Source organism: Carcharhinus amblyrhynchos, chromosome 25, assembly GCF_965287045.1.
Source record: "Carcharhinus amblyrhynchos chromosome 25, sCarAmb.v2.hapA, whole genome shotgun sequence".
NCBI classification, from domain to species: Eukaryota; Metazoa; Chordata; class Chondrichthyes; order Carcharhiniformes; family Carcharhinidae; genus Carcharhinus; species Carcharhinus amblyrhynchos.
In genome coordinates, this window is record NC_137348.1 from 8,753,240 (window position 1) to 8,770,179 (window position 16,940).

At 44.7% G+C, this 16,940-nt stretch overlaps 1 protein-coding gene across 1 annotated transcript in view; it reads right to left on the reverse strand.

Annotated features, from left to right (window-relative positions):
- st6galnac6 (ST6 (alpha-N-acetyl-neuraminyl-2,3-beta-galactosyl-1,3)-N-acetylgalactosaminide alpha-2,6-sialyltransferase 6) overlaps positions 1-16,940 on the reverse strand; it is a 59,445-nt gene that overhangs the window by 5,098 nt on the left and 37,407 nt on the right. The window contains exons 3-6 of the mRNA XM_080212222.1: positions 11,474-11,634; positions 10,439-10,624; positions 6,901-7,089; positions 1,050-1,459 (exon numbers count right to left, since the gene is read on the reverse strand). Coding sequence (XP_080068348.1) covers positions 1,050-1,459; positions 6,901-7,089; positions 10,439-10,450 — 611 coding nt within the window. The 5' untranslated portion in view covers positions 10,451-10,624; positions 11,474-11,634. The remainder of the gene's footprint in view (positions 1-1,049; positions 1,460-6,900; positions 7,090-10,438; positions 10,625-11,473; positions 11,635-16,940) is intronic.

Sequence of the window (16,940 nt, forward strand, 5' to 3'; positions counted from 1 at the left end):
GGGCCAAAGGGCCTGTTGTGCTGTAGTTTTTCTATGTTCTAAATGTTCTATGTAATTGGTAGCATGTAGAGGGTGATACTCAGAAGTTGCTTTTGTGATTAAAAGCCTGTGTCCAGTGGTGTACCACAGGGATCAATATTGAATCCCTTGCTGGTTGTAGTGTATATTAATGATTTAGATGTGAATGTGAGAGGTATGATCACTAACTTCACAGGTAACATGAAAACTGATGGTGTGGTGAATACTGAGGAGGAAAGCCTTAGTTTACAGGATGGTATAGACAGGCTGGTCAGATGGGTAGAGGCAGTGGCAAATGGAATTTAACCCTGAAAAGCGTGAGGTGATGCACACGTCTAGGGAACACATAATGAATGGCAAAACACTAGGAAGTACAGAGGACCAGAGGGACCTTAGGGTGCTTGTCCATAGGTCCCTCAAGGCAGCAGGATAAGTAGATAAGGTAGTTAAGAAAGCATATGAAATACTTGCCTTTATTAGCTGAGTATCCAGCTGAGTTTTTGATAAGAGAGAAGGGATTAAGGGTTATGGGGAGAGGGCGGGAAAGTGGAACTGAGCCACGACAGATCAGCCATGATCTTATTGAATGGCGGGGCAGGCTCGAAGGGCTAGATGGCCTACTCCTGCTCCTATTTCTTATGTTCTTATGTTCTTATGTATCGAATATAAGAGCAGAGAGGTCATGACTGAGTTGTATAAAACACTCATTAGGCCACAGCTAGAGGAAGGGTGTGAATGCACTAGAAAGGGTGCAGAGGACATAAGGTCAGAAAAGGTGAGATTTAGAGGGGATTTGAGGAAAGACCTTTTCACCCAGAGCGTGGTGAGAATCTGGAACTCACAGCCTGAAAGGGTGGTAGAGGTGGGAACCCTCAGCATTTAAATAGGCACTTGAAACGCCACAGCATACAATTAGGCTACGGACCAAGTGCTTGAAAATGGGATTGAATAGATAGGTGTCTGATGGCTGGCGCAGACACGATGGGTTGGAAGGGCCTCTTCCTGTACTGCAGAATCCTATGATACTGTACCTGTCTCTCCCAGTTTCCCTCTGAAATAAGTCATCAAACTGCTGCATCCTCTTCGGAGCAATAATAAACGCGAACAGGTTGGGGAATACCAAGCCAGCCTGGTGAATCAGTTTGTACAGGTTCCCTCGGCTGGTCTTCAGCATTTTCTGTGGAGGGCCCCAGAAGATACAGGCAGTTTCCTGGCTTTTGTTAAGGAACTCCTTGGGCTTCCTTAGCACCCGATAAACACTGGAATGGGCGACGATGCGCAGTGTTGTCTTGCTCCCAACATCCTTCTCGTATCCCGTTGTCGGCGCGTCATTCATGCGGATGGTGCACTCTGTCTTGTCAATTTGTGACCCCAACTCACTGCCCAGTAAGTGGCTGGAGCTGGTAATGAGTGCACACTGTCCACAGCGAAGGTTCATCGTCTGAAATAAGAGTAGCATTGGATCACTGCTGTTAGGAGCCAGATCAGAAACTCCAAGGTACACTATGAAGTTAACCCAGATTTTGGCATTAGTGTGAGCATGAGGGGGTTTTCACAGAAACTTCATTGCAGTGTTAATGTAAGCCTACTTGCGACACTAATAAATAAACTTTAAACCTTAAAACATAAGGTATTTCACTCCAGGTGTGATTCTATTTTCCCACCAGGAAGCATTTATTAAAACAAACTTTATTTACAATACAGTTTAACTATAAACAAAAGGAACTGGTACAACTTTTACCAAGTGAAATACTTAAACATGACAAGGTTTAATTCTTAACCACTAGCCTACCTCGATTAGTTCCAATTTAAGCAATATTTCTAATAGGCGTAAACTTCTTCTCAGAATCAATTAGCAAAACACACAGGCTTATGCGAGTTGCTAATCCTCCAGCTTTTTAACATCTCTGGAAAGAGGTGCAGAGAGACATATGCCTTCTGACTCTCAGACAGCAGCCTCCAGAGAAAGATCTGTCTTCAAACAGCAGAACTCCAGAGAAAAAGAGAGGGAGAAAACACCTCTTGCCTTTTGAAGACCTCAGGAGAGAGATGCCTACTTTCCAGCAGGTCTCAGATTTCAACTTCCAGAGAGATAGTGAGAGAGAGAGAGAGATAAAGAGCTGCTGTTCCTTTTCAAATTTAAACAGCAGCGGCCTGTTTGTCTCGTGCTCTGCCATTCACATGACACTCTCTTGTCAATCAGTCTAATTAAATCCTATTCTGAAACCCCAAGCGAAACCCAAAACAAAAAGCTATTACTCAGAGTAAAACAAACAATCCAATAATTAGGTGCCATCATTCTTCTGCATTCTCAGCATGTGGGCTGCTGGTTGTAGACAATCAGCACCGTAATCAGAGCTGAAATATAAAACATACTCCTCACAAGAAACGTTATATAAATGCATTTTGTAAAGGCACAGTATCATCATACCAATGTTAAAGCAACAATGGGCGTTGTACCCATCACTCCAATGTGGTTCTCCCTGGACAGACAGAGGCTGAGGGGCAGCCTAATAGAAGTTTATTAAATTATGAGGGGTATAGATAGGCTGAACAGTTGGCAGCTTTTCCCCAAGGCAGAAATAACAATTACAAGGGGGCACAAGTTCAAGACAAGAGGGGGAAGGTTCAGTGGAGATGCAGGGGGTAAGTTTTTTTTTACACAAAGGTGGAGGGGGCCTGGAATGCATTGCCAAGTGAGGTGGTTGAGGCAGTTACATTAGCCACATTTAAGACTTATCTTGACAGACATATAAACAAACAGGAAATAGTGGGATATAAACAACTGGTCTAGATAGGTAAACATGATCGGCACAAGCTTGGAGGGCCAAAGAGCCTAGTCCTGTGCTGTACTGTACAGTTCTTCATCACATCATGTGGAAAGGAAGTGGACTAACAACCAATGCATGGATGGTCAATGAGGTCTCCTGGTCTACTTTCCATCACTTGAGGGGACCACATAGGAATTCATCAGATTCAATTATTTCCCTGATGGGTCAATGGGTTTTCTCTGATTTTCTTTGTGCCTCTGTTGGGAGGTCACATGGCTGTTGGCAGTAAGGGGAGGAGTCGGGAAAGGAGTAGGAAATCTCCAGTTATGATGTTCGCCCCATTTTGGGTGTAAGACAGGCTCGAGGGACCAAATTGCTAATTATCTCCCTATCATTATGTCATATGTCGTTGCTAGATATTTTACCCTTTGTAGTTGTTAGCTGCCTTCATTGCCTGGTAAATCATTCTTGCTATGGCACTCAGGCGAAACTGGGAAGATCCATCCACAGTCCCAGTTGAGTTCAATAAACTTGTAGAATCAGAGTTCAGATGGAGGTCAGATAGAGAATCTGGTGAAATGGTGCAATGGTAATAATCTCTCTCTCAATCTGAATAAAATGAAGCAGATAGTCATCCACTTCAGGAAGCAGAGAGGAGGACATGGCCCTGTCTACAGCAATGGTGATGAAACAACAATGGTCAAGAGCTTCAGGTTTCAAGGTGTTCAGATCACCAACAACCTATCCTGGTCTCTCCACACTGATGCTGCAGTTAAGAAAGTCTACAAAAGCCTCTAATTTCTCAGGACGCCAAGAAAATGCAACATGTCTGCTATGACTCTCACCAAATTTTACAGACGCACCATAGAAAGCATCCTTTCCGGATGTATCACAGCTTGGCAAGACTCCTGCTCTGACCAAGACGGCAAGAAACTACAAAGGATTGTGAACATAGCCCAGTCCATCATGCAAACCAGCCTCCCATCCACTGACTCCGTCTACACTCCTCGCTGCCTAGGAAAAGCAGCCAACATAATTAAGGACCCCATGCACGACGGACATAGGCTTTTCCACCTTCTCCCATCGGGAAAAAGATACAGAAGTCTGGGATCACGTACCAAGCGACTCAAGAACAGCTTCTTCCCTGCTGCCATCAGACTTTCGAACAGGCCTACCATATATAGAGCTGATCTTTCACTACACCTTCGCTAGGTCTGTAACACTGAATTCTACATCCTTTCCCTGCCTTCTCACCTATATACTCTATGAACTGTATGTTTTGTCTGCACAGCACGCAAGAAACAATAGTTTTCACTGTATACTAATACGTGACAATAATAAATGAAAACAAATGGTTGAGAGAACAGGGAAGTCATAAGCAACAGTGGTTTTCAGTCCTGATAGTCACGTAGCTGAAAAGCATGTTTGATTGCCGAGGGTGACTGGGCAGCGGTGGCACCGGGTTCCCCCGGAGCTGGGCCAAACATAAAGACTCCTTCAGGAGAACAGGAAAACAGGAGGGAGTAAATGAAGGGGAAATTTTTCAACACACCGAAGATTTTATATCACAATTATTAATTGTTGGTAAAACAGTTGAGCAGTTTGAGATGAATAACTGACTGTTCTAACACATTAAGCCTCCTTACAAAACCAATTCAGCCTTATATTAATGGTTTTTAGCATGTTAATAGGGTTTGGTCACACTAAATCAAATCCAGCCCATTTACTTAACACAAATATCAAACCAGCCACATTTTGTTTTTTCAGTGCTTGGTTTATTACCGAGTTAACATTCAGATCCTCTTTACAATACCTGAGGAAAGACTTGCGGAGTAATGAAGAAAGCCCAGCAGAGGGGATGGTATTCATTATCACACAAAGGACACAAACCATCCTGAAGCATGAAAAATAGCTGGGAGGAAACAATTTGTTAAAAGCCTGAACTTGCTGATTCACAAGCTTCCAGCTTACAATCCTAGAATCCCTACAGCGCAGATACAGTCATAGAGGTTTACAGCACAGAAACAGACCCTTCGGCCCAACTTGTCCGTGACGCCCTTTCTTCTAAACCTTTAAGCTAATCCCAATTGTCCACATTTGGCCCATATCCCTCTATACCCATGTAACTGTCTAAATGCTTTTTAGAAGACAAAATTGTATCCACCTCTACTACTACCTCTGGCAGCTTGTTTCAGACACTCACCACTCTCTGTACGAGGGAACTGCCCCTCAGGACGCTTTTGTATCTCTCCCCTCTCACCCTAAAACTATGCCCTCTAGTTTTAGACTCCCCTACTTTTGGGAAAAGATATTGACTATCTAGCTGATCCGTGCCCCTCATTATTTTATAGACCTCTATAAGATCACCCCTCAGCCTTCTACACTCCAGAGGAAAAAGGTCCCAGTCTATCCCACCTCTCCTTATAACTCAAACCATCAAGTCCCAGTACATCCTAGTAAATCTTTTTTGCACTCTTTCTAATATCTTTTCTAAAATAGAGTGACCAGAGCTGCACACAGTATTCCAAGTGTGGCCTTAACAATATCTTGTCCAGCTTCAACTAGATGTCCCAACTCCTGACCAACGAAACCAAGTATGCCAAATGCCTTCTTCACCACTCTGTCCACCTGTGACTCCATTTTCAAGGAGCTATGAACATGTACCTCTAGATCTTTGTTCTGTAACTCTCCCCAACACCCTACCATTAACTGAGTAAGTCCTGCTCTGGCTCAATCTACCAAAATGCATCACCTTGCATTTGTCTAAATTAAACTCCATCTGAATAGATAGATAGAGGCCACTTAGCCCATTCAGCCTGCACCGACAACAATCCATACCCAAGCCCCATCCCCATAATCTCACATATTAGCCCTGCAAGTGCCCCTAACACAAAGGGTCAATTTAGCATGGCCAATCCACCTAATTTGCTGGGCCGTGGGAGGAAACTCACATGGCAGACACAGGGAGAATGGACAAACTTCACACAAACAGTCACCCAAGGCCAGAATCAAACCCAGGTCCCTGGCAATATGAAGCAGCAACGCTGCTCACTGTGCTATTGCGGCATCAATAATCTTGTCATGTGCGTGTGGTGAGATGAGAAAAGCTGGGATCGTCCTCAGAGAACTCAACGTCAATGAGAGACTTAAGACCTATTCTGCGCGAGGCTGAAAGAAACTACTAAAGGTCGGGAATGTAGCCCAATCTATCACGCAAACCAGCCTCCCACCCCCTGACTCTGTCGACACTTCCTGCTGCCTCGGCAAAGCAGCCAGCATAATTATGGATCCCAGACATTCTCTCTTCCATCTTCTTCCTTTGGGAAAAAGACACAAAAGTCTGAGGTCATGTACCAAATGACTCAAGAACAGCTTCTTTCCTGCTGCCATCAGACTTTTGAATAAATCTACCTTGCGTTAAGTTAATCTTTGTCTACACCCCAGCTATGGCTGTAACACTACAGCCTTTCCTTCTCTATGAACTGTATGCTTTGTCTGGGTAGTGCGTGAAAAAACAATACTTTTCACTGTATTCCAATACCTGTGACAATAATAAATTGAATCAAAAAGACAGGTACTCAAAACAGAAGGCAGGATTTTCCAGCTTTTTTATTTCATAACAGTTTGTTTATTTATTAGTCACAAGTAGGTTTACATTAACACTGCAATGAAGTTACTGTGAAAATTCCCTGATTGCCACACTTCAGCACCTGTTCGGGTACACTGACAGAGAATTCAGCACGGCCAATGCGCCTGACCAGCACATCTGAACTGTGGGAGCACCCAGAGGAAACCCATGCAGACACGGGGAGAACGTGCAAACTCCACACAGACAGGGACCCAAACTGGGCAGAGAACCCAGGTCCTGCTGCTGTGAGGCAGCAGTGCTAACCACTGTGCCACCATGCCACCCCCAATTCTTCATACCTTGCTGCTTCCTTTGTTTGTCCAGCTACACCTTAAATGTATCTGCCATTCCTCCTTTTGTTCGCAAGTTCCACATTCTAAACTCTCTCCGAGAAAAGCAGTCCCTCTGAATTCACAACTGAATTACTTGCCAACGGGTAATAAATTATTCCACAAGGGAAACAGATTGCACAATTTTTCTTACCTTGTTTTCAATAACTGGTAAGTAACCATCTTTTGTGACCCATTTCCTTAAATTGAATGGCGCTCGATTCACAGCACTGTAGACAAATTCGCCTTTGTAATGCAGTGAGTCATTGCCACTGCTGGAACTATAGATTATCAAGAGAGTTGTCAATATGAAGATTGCTGTAGCAACCACATAGCTTTCGACCTGCAGAGAAATTGAACAAAAGAATGATTTTAAATCGAGGAATCCAGGTTTACATTTATCCCCACGGTTCAAATATTAATTGGATATGCAATGTTTTAGAGTGAACACAGGGTAAGAAGTCTCACAACAGGTTAAAATCCAACAGGTTTATCTGGAATCACAAGCTTTCGGAGCATTGTTCCTTCATCAGATGAGTGGTCAGTTCACAAACACAGCATATAAAGGCAAAGACACAATTGTAAGATAATTACAGATTAGAATGAAAAGAATGGTTGGAATGAGAGTCTTTATGGGTAATCAAGTCTTTACAGGTACAGTGCGCGTGGAGAGAATAATCACAGGTTAAAGAGGTGTGAATTGTCTCAAGCCAGGACAATTAGTAGGATTTTTAGGGTGAAGTTGGAGGATGGTGGGGAGTCCACATGCTAGCTCCAAGAGTAACACGTTTAGCTCTCTTCGGAGGGTGTTGGTTACAGAATGAAATGCTCAAAGAAGTCTTCATGGTCCTCGGTAGGTTAGTAGCCAATCTATCAAATACTGGGAGTCCCATACTGGGTGGCACAGTGGTTAGCACTGCCGCATCACAGCGCCAGGGACCCAGGTTCAATTCCGGCTTTGGATCACTGTCTGTGCAGAGTTTGCACATTCTCCCCACGTCTGCATGGGCTTTGGTTTCCTCCCACAGCCCAAAGACATGCGGGTTAGTGGGACTGGCCATGCTAAATGTGTGAGGATACGGGTATAGGGTGGGGGAATGGGCCTGGGAAAGGTACTGTGTCAGAGAGAGTCGGTGCACAGATTCCTTCTGCACTGTAGGGATTCTATGATTCAATGAACTGCAAGTCAGTATGAACTAATTGAATTATTTATAAATGTAATGAGTATAGACTAGGAGCTATCTTCATTTTTACCTCTTTATACATCCCTGCTCAACATCACATTGTCCCCTAGGTCTGGGTCATGTGTTCTCCAACATCATGCGAGAGTGGAACTGTACTCAATCCCACATTAACCCTATATGTGCCAGATGCTTACACTACAAACTCTTCCAGGATTTCATTTGCATTCCAAAAATCTACACATTTGGTAGCCTATGAATCTAAAAAAAACTGAATAGCACAACAACAGCTTCATAGATTATTCTTGTGGGCTGGATCAACACTTATTGCCCATCTCTAATTGCCTTTAAACCAAGCATTTTGCTAGGGCCATTTCAGGGGAGGCAGTTAACAGTCAAAAGGTTAAAGGATAAGAGGTCAACCTTTTAGGACTGATGTGAGGAGAAATTTCTTCGCCCAGAAGGTGATGAATGCGTGGAATTCACCACCACTGAAAGTAGTTGAGGCCAAAACGTTGTGCGATTTCAAGAAGAAATTAGATATAGCTCTTGGGGCTAAAGGGATCAAGGGATATTTGGAGGGGGTGGGGCGGGGGAGGAAATACTGCGTTCGTGATAAGATCAGGATATTAAATTCGATGCTCGGCCATGATCAAAATGAATGTGGGAGCAGGCTCGAAGGGCCGAATGGTCTACTTCTTTTAGTTTCTATGTTGTTGGTCTGGAGTCACATGTAGGCCAGGCCGGGTAAGGACAGCAGATCCCCTTTCCTGAAAGGGTCATTATTGGACTAGATGGGTTTTTATGACAATGAATGGTGGTGTCGTGGCACGCCCGCACCATTTCAGGGGTGGGGGTGGCGAGGGTCATAGGATGGCATTCTCCATTGTCCTAGGGCGGGCATGCCAGTAAAAGCGGGGTTTTCGAGCCCCACTGTGGAATATTTTGCAGCAGCAGAGGCAGTCCACCATTGGTCAGTGGTGGGATCTTCCAGTCCCATCAGTTTCTAGGGGTTTTGCCTGCCCGGATTCCTCTGTTGCTGGGGAACACGATTAATCAATTGCATCTAAGCTCTACCAGCTGCCGAGGTGGGATTTGAACCAATGGCCCAGACCATTAGTTGGACCCTCTGGATTACTCTTACCAATGTATAACCATCACCTGCCTCCCCAACATCCCTTTCCCTCCCCCCACCCCGCCAATCCTTGCATTTGTGTGGTAGTTTTAATGCTAAAACCTCCCAAGGCACTTCAAAAGATATCCTGCAAATCTGACACCATGCCACATCAGGAGATATTAAGACAGGTGACCAAAAGCTGGTCATAGAGGTAGTTTTTATGGAGCATCTCAAAGAGAGAAAGAGAAGTGGAGAAGCAGAGGGACGTAGGGAGGCAATTCCGAAGTTTAGGACCTAGACAGCTGAACCAACAGCACAGCAATGAATATAGAATCCCTACAGTGTAGAAAGAGGCCACCCAGCCCATCAGGTCTGCACCAACTTTCTGAAAGGGCATCCTACCTAGATCCTTCCCTCTGTCCTATCCCCGTAACCTCATACATTTACCATGGCTAATTCCACTAACCTACACATCTTAGGACACTAAGGGACAATTTATCATGGCAATCCATCTAACCTGAACATCACCTGCACACTAAGGGACTATTTATCATGGCCAATCCACCTAACCTGAACATCTTCCGGACACTAAGGGACAATTTAGCACGGCCAATCCACCTAACCTGAACATCTTTGGACCACGGGAGGAAACCGGAGCATCCAGAGGAAACCCACGCAGACACAGGGGGAGAATGTGCAAACTCCACACAAACAGTCACCCAATTGAACCTGGGTTCCTGGCGCTGTCAGGCAGCAGTGCAGGTTGGCATGCAGGGATGTGCAAAAAAATGCCCGAATTGGAGGAGCACAGAATATCAGAGGGTTGTAGCACTGCTGATTAGGGAGGTTGGAAGGGATTTGAAAAGAACAGTGAGATTTCTAAAATCGCTAGACTAGAAGACAATGTATGTCAGCGAGTACAGGGCTGAGGGTAAATGTTAAGTTAGGATGTAGGCAGCAGAATTTTCATTCAGCTCCTGTTCACAGAGGCTGCAAGGTTGGATGCTTGCTAAGACAGCTCAAGGACAGTTGCGTCTAGAGGTAACGAGGCGTGCGTGAATTAAGCGGATTAGGCTCAGACACAGACTGGATTAGGTCAGTCATACCATTCATTACAAAAATGGCTTCTGACAACCTCTGAAACCTCTTTTAATCACACAGCACCAGATTAACATGACTCACCAGAGGACAGAGGAGCGCTCCGAAAGCTTGTACCAACAAATAAACCTGTTGGACTTTAACCTGGTGTGGACAGACTTCTTACTGTGCTCACCACCCCCCAGTCCAACCCCAGCATCTCCACATCTTTTAATCACATTTAACAGATTAGAAATTGAACAAAACAAAACGGTCACGCACAAAATCCAAAATAGAAGTGTTGATGTTAGACATACAGAGATCAGCATCTGCAAAACCGGCTTAAGATCCAGCAAAGCACAAACTTCTCTTCAGGTGATCTGCTGCCTGTATCTCCAGCAGTTGTGTTTTGGAAGCAGTTAACAGCTCACCACATCTGTCACATCTTTGAAGCTGGCAGTGAAACTAGTTCTGTGAATATTGTGTCCTCACCTTGAACATGCCTGTAATGAAGATAAAGCAGCTATTCACACACAGGACATTTTGTTTAAAAAACAACAAATGAATCAAGCAAGCCTAGACTCAAAGCGACCCTCGTAACATTTCTCCTCCTGTACCATAGTGGTTCCAAAATTACTCGGTTTACAAGGATAGCCTCTCAATATCAGAGCTTCTTGATAAGCTAAAGGCACTCCTGTTTTAAACACACACATACAAACCTGTTCAAAAAAAAAACAGAGTTATAGAATCCCTACAGTGCAGAAGGATGTCAGCTGGCCCATTGAGCCAGCACCGACAACAATCCCCTTAGTGTTAGGGGATTAGCAGGGTAAATTCATGGAGTTATGGTTTTAGGTCCTGGGTGGGATTGTGGTTGGTGCAAACTCAAATGGACCAAATGGCCTCCTTCTGCACTGTAGGGATTCTATAATTCTAAATTACTAACAATTGTAGACAGGCCCTATCCCCGTAACTCCACATTAAAAAAAATCTGGCATTAATAACTTACTGATGATCATGGAATTTTGTCGATTGCCCCTTATCGACAGGCGGTATGACAATTTAGCATGGCCAACTAACCTAGCCTGCACATCTTTGAACTGAGAGATGAAATTGGAGCACCCGGAGGAAACACACGCAGACATGCGACTCCAGAGCCACAACAGTGTGGCTGACTCTCAACTGCCCTCTGAAATGGCCTAGCAAGCAACTCAGTTCAAGGGCAACTAGGGATGGGTAATAAATGCTGGCCCAGCCAGTGACACCCATGTCCCAGAAATGAATAAAAGTCCTGAGACAATACTACTACACCCACAATCTCCTGGAGAAACAGAAGAAATGAAATGTAATACCTTTTGCAATGCAGGTCCAACTGGGCAGCTTCCAACACAAGGGTCTGTCCTGAAACGTGTACAGAAAGCTGCCTGGGTGCTCAAGTCCCACTGTCTCTACAATGTGGCAGGCTTCTCTTCAATGGGGAAAGTTGAACATAGAATGCTCCTGTCCTGTTATACTAAAAGTAAAAACAAAATGAATTTAAATGTTAAAAACATTAAAAAGTCTGATAGAAGTCTACAAGATTATGAGGGGCATGGACAGAGTGGATAGTCAACGGCTTTTTCCCAGGGTGGAAGAGTCAATTACTAAGGGGCATAGGTCTAAGGTGCGAGGGGCAAGGTTTAAAGGAGATGTACGAGGCAAGTTTTTTTTAAGACAGAGGGTGATGAGTGCCTGGAACTTGATGCTGGGGGAGGTAGTGGAAACAGATACAATAGTGACTTTCAATGGGCGTCTCGACAAATACATGAATAGGATGGGAATAGAGGGATATGGTCCCCGGAAGGGTAAGGAGTTTTAGTTCAGTCCAGCAGCATGGTCTGCGCAGGCTTGGAGGGCCAGAGGGCCTGTTCCTGTGCTGTAATTTTCTTTGTTCTTTGTTGACTATGTGGTGAGTAGGATTAGCAAGTTTGTGGATGGCACAAAGATTGGACAGATGGTTAACAGGTGCAGAGCCTTGGGCTACAAGAAGGTATAGACAGAATGGTCAAATGGGCAGGTAAGTGCAAGATGGAATTTAACCCTGATGAGTGTGAGATGATACGTGTAAGGCAGCATGGTAGCACAGTGGTTAGCACTGCTGCCTCTCAGCACTAGGGACCTGGGTTTGATTTCCACCTTGGGTCACTGTCTGTGCAGAGTTTGCACATTCTCCCCATGTCTGTGTGGGTTTCCTCTGAGTGCTCCTGTTTCCTCCCACAGTCCAAAGATACGCGGGTTAGGTGGATTGGCCATGCTAATTTGCCCCTTAGTGTTGGGGCGACTAGCTCGGGTAAATGCATGGAGTTACGGGGATAGGGCCTGGGTGGGATTGTGGTTTTTTTTTCTCTTATGGGTGAGCCCAGAACTAGGGGGCACTGTTTTAAAATTAGGCCTCGCCTTTTTAGGACAGAGGCGAGGAGGAACTTTCATCGCAGAGGGTTGTGCAAGTTTGGAACTCTCTGGGTGGGATTTTCCACTCGCGCTTGCCCCAAAACTGGAAAACCCCACCAGAGGCCAACAGACCTTTGCATGGTTTGCCCCTCCCTCCTCCCCTACAATTCCTGTAATGGGCGGGGCTGGAAAGCTACACCCCCACCCCACCACCACCATCACCTCAGAAGACAATAGAAGAAATTATAAGAAAGATGTGGAGGCATTGGAAAGAGTGCAGAGGAGGTTTACCAGGATGTTGCCTGGTATGGTGGGAGGTCTCACGAGGAAAGGCTGAGGGACTTGAGGTTATTTTCATTAGAGAAGGTTACGAGGTGACCTAATTCAGGCATACAAGATGATCAAAGGGTTAGATAGGGTGGACAGAGAGAGCCTTTTTCCTTGGATGGTGATGGCTAACATGAGGGGACATAGCTTTAAATTAAGGGGTGGTTATTATAGGACGGACGTCAGAGGTAGGTTCTATACTCAGAGGGTAGTAAGGGCGTGGAATGCCCTGCCTGCAGCAGTTGTGGACTCGCCAACTTTAAGGGCGCTCAAATGGTCAGTGGATAGGCATATGGATAACATTGGAATAGTTTAGGTTAGAGGTTCATTAGATTGGTTCCACTGGTCAGCGCAACATCGAGGGCCGAAGGGCCTGTACTGCGCTGTAATGTTCTATGTTTTAAGAGGGATCACTGAATGTTTAAAGGCAGAGGTAACCAGGTTCTTGTTAGGTGAGAGAATTATCGGGGTGAATGGGAATGTGTAACTCAAAACACAAACAGATCAGCGATGGTCTTAATGACTGCTGGAGCAGGCTAGAGGGGCTGAATGGCCTACTTCTATTCCATAAGCACATTTGGATGTTCATAAGCAAATTAAAAAGGATTCATAATGAATCAATCAACACCAACAACAATTCATTTTATGCCCAGAATTCACAGATTTAAATTTTAGAGTTGTCATAATCAGGGAATGTGGAATAAAGCAGTTCTGGAATTGAATACATTAATACCCAAAAAGAGATAAAAACACCACATTAAACAGCACATCCATGCAGTGATCTAGGGTACCAATTGATTTGATTTATCATTGTCACATGTATTAGCATACAGTGAAAAGTATTGTTTCTTGCATGCTATACAGACAAAGCATATCATTCATACAGAAGGAAAGGCCAGAGTGCAGAATGTACTTTAGAGTCATAGCCAGGATGTAGAGAAAGATCAACTTAATGTGAGGTAAGTCCATTCAAAAGTCTGATGGCAGCAGGGAAGAAGCTGTTCTTGAATCGATTGGTACGAGACCTCAGACTTTCGTATCTTTCTCCCGAAGGAAGAAGGTGGAAGAGAGAATGTCTGGGGTGCGTGGGGTCCTTAATTATGCTGGCTGCTTTGCCGAGGCACTGGGAAATGTCCTCAGAGTCAATGGATGGGAAGTCGGTTTGCGTGATGGATTGGGCTACATTCATGACCTTTTGTAGTTGCTTGCGGTCTTGGGCAGAGCCAGAGCTATACCAAGCTGTGAGAATGCTTTCTATTTCGTATGCCTTAACATGTAAAAGTTTCCATCACAGTCTTAGTTTCAGTATCATCCAAGTAGCTATTTAACGCAGCAATATGGAAAATGATTGATGACTGCGGGAGGAATGTGCTTACAGACTGAAATCCCACCCACACAGCAGTCAAGTCATAGGTATGAGATGATCCATCGCCAGACATGCATCAGAGGTGTCCCTCGTACCCAATAAAATCCATCAACATGGATAAAAGCAGACTGTGCCCATCATGTGGAGCGCAGCCAAATGCTGCTGATGCACTGTTTCTCCTTTCCTCTACCTCCATCTCCCCCCATCCCACAACATCCCCCTCTCCACCTTCCTCTTGTTCCTTTTTCTCCCACGGGGTGAAAGAAAATTAACCGACAGCTCTTACAAGATTTCAATTCCGAGGCAGGATCAAGTTGCTAAGTCTGCGTCCTGCACTTCCTACGTCTGCCACCATAGCTAGAATTCTTTCCTCATGACATAATGTCACTATAATGTCGTAGTCTTGCTCTCCCTTCCCCACAATCTGTCTGCTGCAAAAACACATTTTCTTACTCACCCTCACATGCCATCTTGTTAAATGTCTGCACGCCAGCATCTTACGTAGAGCAGAGGAACAGGCCCTTCAGCTCATGATGTTGTGCCGAACATGACGCCAAATTAAACTCATCCCTTCTGCCTGTCCTTGGTCCATTTCCCTCTATTCTTTGCATATTCATGAGAAGGTGATAGCCAAGTGGTATCATCGCTAGACTATTAATCCAGAAGCTCAGTTAATGTTCCGGGGATCCCGGATTGAATCCTGCCACGCAGATGGCGGAATTTGAATTTTTAAAAAAGAATGTCGAATCAAAAATCTACTGATGACCATGAAACCATTGTCTGTTGTTGGAAAAACCTATCTGGTTCACTAATGTCCTTTAGGGAAGGAAATCTGCTGTCCTTACCTGGTCTGGCCTACATGTGACTCCAGAGCCACAGCAATATGGATGACTCCCCACTGCCCTCAGGTAGCTAGGGTTGGGCAATTAATGCTGGCCAGCCAGCGATACCCGTTTCCCACAAATGAATAAAAAAATGTGCTCATCTAAAAGCCCTTAAACACCTCTATCGTATCTGCCTGCGCCACCACCCTGGCAGCGTGTTCCAGACACCTGTAAAAAAAACTTGCCCCTCAAATCTCCTTTGAACTTTCCCCCTCTTGTCTTAAGTGCATGCCCTCGGGTACTAGACGTTTCAACTTTGGGAAAAAGATTCAGACCGTCAACCCTTTCCATGCCTATCATTATTTTATAGACTTCTATCTTAGAATGTTACAGAACGGAAAACAGCAAATTGGAAGCGCTGATTTTCTCCGCAAGCCACCCAGTCAATGCTACGCTTCTGATCAATTATATTATAAACATCTTTTCTCAAGCAATTATCTAATTCCTTTCTCAAAGTGCTGAGGAGGTATTGCTTCAGTTAGAGTCCATGGCAGGCAATTCCATACTCTAACCACCCCTATTGAAAGAAATATTTTCTAACCACCCCCCATCATTCTTTTAGATTATCTTAAAATTTATGCCATCCTGTTTAGCATCTCGCTAACCAAAGGTAAGAATGTTTCATTATTTATCCAACCCTAACCCTTCATAGCCTTGAAGACATCCATTAGGTTACCCTTCAAGCTTCTCAACATCAGTACGACAAATACCAACTTCTCAAAAAATATAACCATAATCCTTTAGCCTATTCACAATGCATCCTTTCTGATGCTTCACTTGTCAACAGTGACACTTCCGTATCCTAAGACGTTGATTAACATTTTTCACAAGCAGCACACAATTTTTTTGGGGAGAAATCTCGGAATATTTGTTGTAATGTGAAGGAAATTGTGCTTGTGTGGGAGTTGAGGGCCATAATTTAATACAAAGATGAAAGGTTATCAGGATAGGCAGGAACGTGGGGTTGAGGTTACAATCAGATCAGCCATGGTCTTACTGAATGGAGGAGGGGCCGAGTGGCCCCTAATTTGTATGTTCAAATGTAAACATCTTGATACAAATCTTTTCTTTATTCTTTCATGGGGTGTGAACAGCGCTGGCAAGGCCAGCCAATTAGAAGCATCAAACCCCGACAATGCAGAAGGAGGCCAACTCTGTATCTACTCTGACAGAGTAGCAGGGCAGAACCGATGGCACAGTGATTAGCACTGCTGCCTCAGTGCCAGGGACCCAGGTTCGATTCCCAGCTTGGTCATTGTGCAAACTCCATACAGACATTCTCCCCATGTCTACGTGGATTTCCTCTGGGTGCTCCAATTTTCTCCCACAGTCACAGCAAAGTGTGAGGTAGGTGGATTGACCATGCTAAGTTGCCCCTAGTGTCAGGGGGACTGGCTATGGTAAATGCATGGGGTTACAGGGATAGGGCCTGGTTGGGATTGTGGTCGGTGCAGACTCGATGGGCCAGATCACCACCTTCTGCACTGTAGGATTCTATGATTCTCTGAGTATCTCACCCAGGCCCTCTCCCCAGCCCTATCCCTGCAACATTTACCATGCGTAACCCACCTAACCAACATATATTTCTAAGTAGTCTCACGACACCAGGTTAAAATCCAACAGGTTTATTTGCTAGCATGAACTTTCAGAGAGCTGCTCCTTCATCAGGTGAGCGCACTAATAAATAAACCTGTTAGATTTTAACCTGGTGTTGTGAGACTGCTTACTCTGCCTAACCCAGTCCAACGTCGGCAGCTCCACATCATAGCTACACATCTTTGGCCTCTAAGGGGCAATCAACATAACCCACAC